This window comes from Cannabis sativa, chromosome 5, assembly GCF_029168945.1.
Source record: "Cannabis sativa cultivar Pink pepper isolate KNU-18-1 chromosome 5, ASM2916894v1, whole genome shotgun sequence".
NCBI classification, from domain to species: Eukaryota; Viridiplantae; Streptophyta; class Magnoliopsida; order Rosales; family Cannabaceae; genus Cannabis; species Cannabis sativa.
The window spans coordinates 3435760-3445720 of NC_083605.1; the positions used below are offsets into that span (position 1 = coordinate 3435760).

At 31.5% G+C, this 9961-nt stretch overlaps 2 protein-coding genes across 5 annotated transcripts; one reads left to right on the top strand and one right to left on the bottom strand.

Annotated features, from left to right (window-relative positions):
• Positions 1-164: 164 nt before the first annotated feature.
• Positions 165-4503, bottom strand: LOC115714704 (heterogeneous nuclear ribonucleoprotein Q). 4 transcript variants are annotated; one of them, XM_061115258.1, is made up of 9 exons: positions 4295-4503; positions 2342-2776; positions 2141-2257; positions 1883-2023; positions 1536-1709; positions 1227-1434; positions 953-1134; positions 781-866; positions 165-617 (listed from the first exon to the last, which is right to left on the bottom strand). In XM_061115258.1, the coding sequence occupies exons 2-9, from the start codon at positions 2765-2767 to the stop codon at positions 365-367; spliced, it is 1587 nt and encodes a 528-aa protein (XP_060971241.1). In that variant the 5' UTR covers positions 2768-2776; positions 4295-4503; the 3' UTR covers positions 165-364. The 4 variants fall into 4 exon arrangements, with proteins under 4 accessions (XP_060971241.1, XP_060971239.1, XP_060971238.1 ...); XM_061115256.1 differs by having other exon boundaries at positions 2342-2801; positions 4295-4452; XM_061115255.1 differs by having other exon boundaries at positions 2342-3145; positions 4295-4437.
• A 3050-nt stretch (positions 4504-7553) lies between these two features.
• Positions 7554-9082, top strand: LOC115717511 (small ribosomal subunit protein eS21y). The gene is made up of 3 exons (XM_061115267.1): positions 7554-7703; positions 7794-7926; positions 8852-9082. The coding sequence occupies exons 1-3, from the start codon at positions 7654-7656 to the stop codon at positions 8915-8917; spliced, it is 249 nt and encodes an 82-aa protein (XP_060971250.1). The 5' UTR covers positions 7554-7653; the 3' UTR covers positions 8918-9082.
• The last annotated feature ends 879 nt before the right edge of the window (positions 9083-9961 follow it).

Genomic DNA, 9961 nt, shown 5'->3' on the forward strand with positions numbered 1-9961 from the left:
TTAAATTGTATATTTTAAAGAACAAAATCAATATCTCAAAATTTGAAGCAAATTATTCTAATAATAAACCAACAAAGAATACTAAAATGAACAATAGTGCAAGATTTTTAAAACAGAATTATAAGAAAATGTCTATGTTAATTGTTAAGAGAAACCATAAAAAATAGCAAAACCTTAAAAAGCACATTTGATTGAATAATACATTATCAATTTTAACTAGGACAAGATTGATTTTCATGAACAAGCATGTTTTTTTAGTTCTACTAAATAATATCATCCTACTACAATAAATCAAATGAAACTGTTAATTAATAGTTAGTTACAATTAAAAACTTGAGACAACTCTCTCTAAGAAAATCATTAATTAATATGGCCGATATCGGCGTCCACTCCCACCACCACCACCACCGCTACCACCACTGTCGTTATTACTATGCCTTCCCTTCGAACCACTGCTTCTTCCTCCACTGCCACTGCTTCTTCCGCCACTTCCACTTCCACCGCCACCCCTGCCGCCACTCCCTCTATGGTGCGATGATGGAGGCGTGTGAGCGTGAGCGTGAGCGTGCGCGTGTGCGTGCGTGTGAGCGAGTTGAGGCTGTTGACCTGGTTGTTGCCTAAGGAGAACAAGAGTGAAATAACATCACTACCAATAGCACTGAATTTCAAAAACACTAGGCGGCCGAGCAGGCGACTAACAAAGTTTTATTCTTTTTCTTGGAAATTTCGGTTCTTTTCTGGTGATCATATACTGTATAATAAAATGAAAATTCTACTTACAAAACATATCCTATCCGTCCATCGGGAAGAAGCATCGGCATCATTGCCATCCCAGAAGGCGTCGGTCCCCGTCCATAAATCATAGGCTGCAAAAGATAACAAAAATTCAAGATTGCATAATCATTGTCACTAGTTAGAACCAAAACAAAACAAATATTCACAAATGTCTGACCTGTGCAAAACCAGGAGTGGTGCCATACCCTGCACCTAAAGCACCATAGTGACTCCCTATCATACCATAACCGGCACCAGCACGAGGTGGATAAGCCGGAAGTAGCCCCGACTTTTGAACATTTGGTCCGGATGACTTTTGATCGGCCTGCGGCTTTGCAAGAGAACATTCCAATACTTGACCTGATTGATAATCAATGAAATAAAAACTTTGAAGGTTACTAATAATGACAACAGAATGCACACTTAAATATAGGACCCGAATCAGTAATTACCATCAAGCTCATATTTTTCTGTGTTCTTTAGTGCTTTCATAGCACTAGACCTCTCTGCAAAATGAATAAAACCGATCCTACTCTTTTCTTGTCCGGCCTTTGCAGGTGGAAGCACCACTTTGGTAATTTTCCCATGGTGATCAAATAGCTTTTTTAGCTGGTCTTGTGTTACATTTTTCGGTAGATTCTTGACGTATACAGCTTTTACCTGAACGAAAAATTGGTGAATTGAGTGTAAATGAAAATGACAATTAGCTAACAGCATCATATAGCTAACTTCTTGGGTCCAACTATAGAGTTAAAAAGAACCTGAGAAGCTGCAGATGATTCAGCATTTTTCGGGTCAGCCCAGCTCACAGTTGGAGCATTATCACCTAGCTTAAATTGTGGATTCATCATTTTTTGTCTTGAATACTCAGCACATGCATGGTTATAGTAGTCGATAAAAGCAAAGCCTCGGTTATTGCTTGTGTTCTTCATATCCTGTGATAGAATATAGAAAGAAATCGAGAAGGAAAAAACAAATCTTTAGCCAAAACAAAGGAAGCAAGCACATTAAGTGAAAATTTAAAAGATATTTAGAAGCAAATGTAAGATAAGTAATAGATTACTTCAACGTTTTAAGAACAGACAGCACATAACCGAAGTGCACTAACCTTGACCAGTTCTACACCAGTAACTCCAGGCCCTATACTTTTCACAACCTTTCTCAAATCCTCCTCTCCCCAGCTCCTTGGAACATTACCGATGAACAAACGGTGCTTTGCTTGAGATGTTGAGCACTTTACTTTTTTACCCTGAGAAAGAAAGGAGTGGCAAACATAAGATAATTAAATTTACATAAATAATTTAAATTCTAGAAATAAATAAAATACATAGTCAGTCAGTGAACATAATTAAACAATTTATCCAACCTTAAATTCGGTATTGTTCAAGTCATTGATGGCTTTAGAAGCCACTTCAACGTTTCTAAACGTGACAAATGCAAAGCCTTTGTTCTCGCTTGAATCTTTGCCTTTCATAATTCGAACCTGTTGTCAATAAACAATACATAATTATTACGAATGTTTAATGAAGAAATTAAGAGATTCGGTGTAAATAACAATACAACGTACCTCTACAACTTCTCCTACAGACTCACAAAAATGTTTTAAATCCTCTTCAGAAGCATCATGAGGAATGCCACCGACATAAACTTCAGAACCGTGTGGAGGAAGGGAGAGAAGTTCAGCGTGTTTTTTCTTTTCATCCTCATCTTCAACTTTGTCACCATCATCAGCATTACCGATATCTTCATCCTCCTCTTCTTCTTCAACCTCCTCTTCTTCCTCCTCCTCCTCCTCAGGATCCTCTTCTTCTACTTCTTCTTCATCTTCTTCCACTTCTATTTCTTCTACCTCTTCCTCTTCTTCTTCTACTTCTTCATACTCAATCTCTTCTTCCATAGCCTCTTCAGGGTCGTTGTCTCCATCAAGGTCAACCCTCTCATCCGATTCAGCTGGCTTAGCAACCGATGACGCGTGTGCATTTTCCCTTGGCATGATATGTACCTAATAGTAAATGCTTGCAAGGCAACTGTGAAGAAGGCACAGAGGCCAGAAGAATTCAAGGGACGAAGTATACACATATCGAAAGGAGGAAACAAAAAAGAAAGGCCAAACGGAGTTGCAGAATATGAATATCAATTGAACCCGTTTTTTTTATGAGATAAGACTCAGGGGTTGCAATTTGAAAAGGGTTCTAATTAAGGACCATTGATAATTATAAGTAGCAGTCAATAGAGATAGGTGAATGAATTATTATTATGAAGATTATCAAGGCGGTTGTGAAAAAAAAAAAGAAAGAAATCAATCAATTTGTTGAATACGACTGCTGTCCAGAAAAAAATAACATAATGGAAAGTTTAAGCCTTTAAATATCTTCATTCGAGCGGGTGCATTTAATCCCCCATTAGAAAGTAAGAAAAACAAAAAATCAGCATATAAGAATTATGTTAACAAACTAAATATATCATTAAAAAAAACTATAGAGACATAGAACAATGCGTCCTTCCAAGTACTGAAACACACCGATAAAAAAGAAAACTCTACGCAGATTCAAGCATACATAAAACAAGAATCAAACCACGAAATTTGCCAAACCAACAATGTGAACCACACTCAATTTACTCTATGCGACCATACACAAAATGACCATAATGGTCATTTTATGGTCGCACAATGTAATTCTTAAGCGACTATACATGGCTATTTTGCTAATAAATTTCTGTGTGAAGTCATTTTAATAATAAAAAATTTCACAAACACTATTTTTACAAAACAACTCTTACTTTAATGTATCCAAAAGGAAATATCCAATGTAAACATACCAGCTACACAGGTTGGGAGTTTAGGTACAATTTTTCTTTGTTTTTTTAGGGGGTGTAACATGAAAACTTCCCAAGAGGTCACACTATTACTCTCGCCCAAGCACGATTAATGGGATCCGGTGCATTAGTGCTGGTATGATTTTACCGATTTTAGAGTACAATTTTAAAAACACTATACTGAACTCACTAGCTTTACCAAGACATACACACACTGCATTAACAGCTCCACACAATCAAAGTGTCCAAATATATTTACAAACCCAGAAAAAAAGGTTCATAATAACCCATTAAAGACCCTAAAAGACCACATAAAACCTATTCCACCACTCAATACAAATGTACATGAACAGTACAATGCTCAACCTAGATTTTTAATCTGCACAAAAGCACATATTCAAAAAAAACATACCAATTAGACAAGTAGGGATTCAATAGTACAATGCACACACTGTCAAAGATTTCTAATTAGTTTTACCAAAAACAGAAACTTTAACAAAGACAACAAATTTAGAAACCCATTTGAGAATCTAACAAACCATTCACATTAAACCCAACAAAACTCCCCATAGTTTTCAATACATAAAACCCAATTTACAGTAATAAAATTTTAGCAAATATAACGATAAATACATGAATATATGTATAATGAGAATATAGAGTAAAAGGAAGAGAGATCGAGAGAAAGTAGCAAAGATGGTACCTTTGTTGGTGTGAAAAAGGTTTGAGAGGAAAGGAATTTCAGAAAAGTTGTCAAATTTTGTTTGGTCAGCGAAAGCCCTAATAACAGAACCAATTTGGGAATTTTTGGCGAATATGGGTTTTGGGGAAGAAGAAAACTATGAGAGAGAAGAGATTCATTCAATCTGAAAGTACCAAAATACCCTTCACTTCTTTGTGATTTGTACACCTTTATTTACTAATAATGACAAGGGTATTTAGGGAAGAATTGGAATTGGTAATTTTATGCACTTTAATTAGGAAAGTTATCAAGGGTCGTTCTCAATGATATTTTTGGGGTAAAGACAAATAAAATTGGAAGTAAATATGTGCAAGAAAATAACATATCCCAAAAGATTTATTTTTTATTTTTTTAAATAAATCTTTCATTTGTTAAACACCTCATAGCCATTACAAAATAAATTTATAATTATAAAAGAAACATCTAAACAACCATATCGATCGTAAGTAAACATTCACTTTACCACATTATAAGCTAAAAAATTATGTATTTTGACTAGAGTTAATCCTAAGTAATTTCAGGTCATGTGTAAAAAATAAAGAGGTTGGGATTTGAACTCAAGTTCCAAATTGTTACTTCAAGCACATACCAATAAGCTGTAACATACTTTTAGTGATAGGTGTATTATTATTTATTTTATAACTAACTCTATTTTATTTTATTTTTTGAGATGGGATCCTGAGTTGTGGAAGCCTAAGGCAGCTGCTTCACTCGTCTTATCTCAAGACCGTTCCTAGCCTTGACAGTAACCAACAAAATATGAATAAGTTCTTTTACAATGACTAGACCAATTCTCAAAGTTTATTTTAGAGTAATTTACGGTATAAATACCTAAGTTTAACTCCTAGTTGCAAAGAAATATCCAAATTTAATTTTTGCGGCTTAAGTTATATTTCTGAAATTCTGTAGGTACACGAACATTAAATGTCAAATCATTATCCACGTGTAATTTTCTTATTAGTACATATAAATTATTTTTTTAAAAAAAAAAAATCATGACTTGGACCAATTAGGGATTGTCACGTGGCAATTTACTTAATATGTAACAATTATGTACCTACAAAAATCTAGAAATATAACTTAAGTATTATTGCCGCCAAAAATTAAACTTATATATTTATTTACAATTAGGAGTTAAACTTAAATATTTATGCCGCAAATCACTCTTTATTTTATTTCGATATTCAGCCAATTTTTTTATGTACAACTATTTATAATTTTTTTTTTAAATTCTAAATAATTTATTATATTGAAAATAAGATTTAAATACTTGTTATTTGTATAACAGTTTTGTTTATATTCTATTTAAAACCTTAATTTTAATATTATTTTGATTTTTTTAAAAATTAATAATAATAATAATAATAATAATAATAATAATAATAATAATAATAATAATAATAATAATAAAATAAAACACCATTTCAAAATATTAAAATAAGTAAGATGTCTACTATAACAACTCTTTTTGGGTGCACATGAGACTTACCCAATAAAACTTTGTTTTATGAATTAAAACACTACAAATAGTATTATAATTTATGACCATTTTTTAATTATTGTTGTTTGTCCTTGATTTTGTCCAAAATACGTGGACCAACCGGATTGAGATACGTAAACTGAAGAGGTTAAACTCTGGGATAATTCAACTAAGTCTCTTTAATCAAATGGATCAACATTTAACATGCCTCCCGGAGAAGGCATGTGAGTTTCACATACTCCTGGAGAGCAAAGCTACAACAAAGCATCTCCGGGAGGTGTCAAATCCTATATGAACAGTCACCTCGCATTTAATGTCGCATGGGAGAAGGCGTATTCCATATGTCTTAAAGTCTAACGGCGCACCCCCCCTCCTGCAGCTACTACGCTATGATTAATAAGTCTATTGACGGCTACTTTATGAGAAATCACATCAGTCAAGAAAGGATAAAGGACTGCGTCCTTTAAACCCCTAAAAAGCCTAGGGATTAGACCATGTATTTCCTATGATGTATCCATTGGGAATGTGTGCCTTTACTGAAAATTACAAAAAGACATGTACCTCAATTCTAGGGATCACTCCACAAAAATATTATAAATACCCCCCAAACTCATTAAGGCAGGGGTCGAGAATTTTGGGTTTCATAAGAACTAGAGAGGAAAACCACCAAGAACATTCTCTGTAATAAATACTCTCATAAATACACAGACTCGTGGACTAAGGCTCATTAATGCCCCAACCACGTAAAAATCTCTCTCATTAATTCCTTATAGCTTTCTTAAATACTATTATCATATTGGTTGTCGAAAATCTCGGTCAACACTTGTCATCTGTGAATATTTGTAAAAATGAATCATTTGTTCCGTAAATACATAAATTTAATTTTCAGTTGCAGATAAATAACTAAATTTAATTTTGACGGTACTTAAGTTATATTTTTGAAAATTTTGTTTAATTTTCAAGTTATTATCCTCTTGTTATTTTCTTATGGTTAATTAGGATTTTTGCTCCCTCATATTTTGATGTATACCAAATCATGTTCCCTGAACTTTTAAAGTCATTAAAAATTATACATGAGTTATTGAGATTGTTAAATTTAAAAATTTTTATCTAATTTTAGTAAGGAAAGTCTAACACGAATCAAAGTTCATTGGGCAAAATTTGGTACATGTCAAAATTTGAGAGGCATGATTTGGTATATATCAAAGTCTGAGGAGCATAATTTATTACATGGACAATCACTAAATTAGTAAAAATGAATAAAATTAGACAAAAGTCCTTTAATCCAACAATCATAATAGTGCATGGGGAATTTTAACGGCCAAAAAAATTCAGAGAGCATGATTAAGTACATGTCAAAGTTCATGGAACAAAAATGATAATTATTCTTTAAAGGTTATATTTAAATGAATTCTTAATAAAAAAGTAAAAACTTGATGTCAGGAACCAATCAGTGACTGCCAGATGGCTATTGACTTCACACTTAATAGTCAAGTACTTACGGAAGTTTTAAAAATATAACTTAGTTATTATTATTCTACAATTAGAAGTTCAATTTACATATTTATGCCACAAATTACTTATATTATGAATTGAAAACATTACAAACAGTAATATGATAATTTTTTAATTCTTGTCATTTGTGGGTATTTATGAAAAATATCCATTGCTATTATTGGGCCTAGCTTATTGGGCTTAGCTTATTGGGCTTTAATCCAAACAAAACCCACTAACCAAGCATATAAAAACCCTAATCTCCCTGAACCGAAACCCTAGCAACCTCCTCTTCTTCTTCACACAATCATCATCGTTATCTCTCTCTCTCTCTAGCCAAATCAAGATGCAGAACGACGAAGGAGTGATCACAGAGCTTTACATTCCACGTAAATGGTAAATTCCATTACTTCTTCTTCGATATATATATGTGATTTGTAAGATTAGGGTTTTAATCGAATTGTTATTAATATTTTGGTTCTACAGCTCGGCCACAAACAGGCTCATCACCTCCAAGGACCATGCGTCCGTACAGGTCAACATTGGACACCTTGATGAGAATGGTGTCTACACTGGCCAGTTCACTACTTATGCTCTCTGTGGCTTCGTCCGTGCTCAGGTTCAACTCTTTTTCTTTTATATACTAATGATTTATCATAGTGAAATTATCTATCTTTGCAAATACAGTGAATTGGGTATTTTTTTAGGGGAGATGGGATTAGTTTGTTTGAAAGTTTGGACCTTTATATCTTAGAAAACTTAAAAGGTGTGTATTTGTTTAAGTTGAATTCATGGAGGGTCATTATAATTTTGTGAATTCATATATATATAAATATATATATATATCATATCAGGATTGTTAAATACCATACACACTCTGTTCAATGAGTTAGCTTCTGAATGATCTGAATTCAATGTATTTGCAATGAATTATATGTTTGCTAGTGGCCATGAATTTATTCAATTGAAAATTTGCAATATTGGGTTTTTTAAGGTTGTTTGAGTATATATCATATCAGGATTGTTAAGTACCGTAAAAATCATATATTGATGTATGGTTGGATTTGTCTGCTTGAAATTCTGGACCTTTACGCGCTAGAAAAACTTGAAAGAATTCAATGTATTTGCAGTGAATTATATACATCTATATATGTTTTCTAGTGGCCACAACTTTATTCAATTGCAAATTTGCAATATATGGTTTTTTATGGTTGTTTGAGTATATATATTGTATTTATGTATACTTGTATAACATGTATGATTTGATTTATTTGTTCAAAAAGTTTTGACCTTTAAATCTATTGAATTGCAAATTTGCAAAGTTGGGTTTTTTAAACTCATATAATAATGATACATGATGTGATTTGTGTTCTTTGATCATAAGTTAAATTTCAGAGTGTCATTATTATTTGGTGAATTCAACTCATATATTAATACAATATAATAATTTTGGATTTTCCCAGGTTAGAAAACACACTTAAAAGACATTTGTGTTTGTTTTGTTTAAGTTAAAATTTATGATTGATTGTATTTGATTGTTGCAGGGTGATGCTGACAGTGCAATTGATAGGCTTTGGCAAAAAAAGAAGAGTGAAGTGAAACAACAGTAATAATAATAATAATAGAATGTAGGAAGAGGATTCAATTGTCTTTGTGATGAGTCTTTTTTGTTTAGTCATATGAAAATCTTTCTATGTTTGTTTTTGGATTTATGGTTGGTATTATTTAGAAACACCATTGAGTTATTGAAAGCTTACTAAGTTTTGATTTTATTTGATTTCTCTTCTTCATTTTCTACCACTTTTATTATATTATTTTATCAGAAAAAGAAAAGGAAATCATACTTATATGTTATTGCTTGTTTACATATTTATATATCTATGATAGTGCTGTATAATTTTCCAAGCAAAAAAACCTAGTAATAACAACAAAATTTCATCAAAAAACATTTTTTTTACAAGACTTCTTTGTCACTTGTATAGAAATACTCTATTCACATATAAATAATCTTTAATTTGTTATAAAAGAAAATCAAGTTCCAATTTAAGTTTCTAATAAATAAATAAAACTTGTAAATTATAATTAGTTATATGTTTTTTAAATCCTATATTAGTTATAATAAAATACGTACATATAGGTGGCATTTGGTAACATTTTTTTAATCAGTTTTTTGTTTTTAAAAGTGAAAAAGTGAATATTTTTCAAAAACATGTTCTATAAAACTGTTTTTACTTTTTAATTTTATAATTAGAAATCAAAATTTTAAAAATAAAAAAAAAATCACTTTCAATATTTTTTTAAACAATTTTTTTTCTTAATCAATCTTTTAGATTACGACCAGACCCAAATCCCCCCAGCTTTTGACTTGAATCTGATCCCGAACATAGACCCAACTTAAAATAAAATCAAAAAATAAAAATAAAAAAGAACTTTACGGAACACACTTTTGTTTTTTATTTTTAAAATTAAAAATAAAAATAGTTATAGAACGTATTTTTGTTTTTCAAAAATAAATTTTTTAAAGCAAAATTTTACTTTCATTTTGTGATTAAAAAATTGAAAAACAAAAGTGTTACCAAACGGCACCATAATTTTAAATAAATTATTTATGTAAAATTAATAATAAGTATAATATTAAGGATTGTATATTGTTA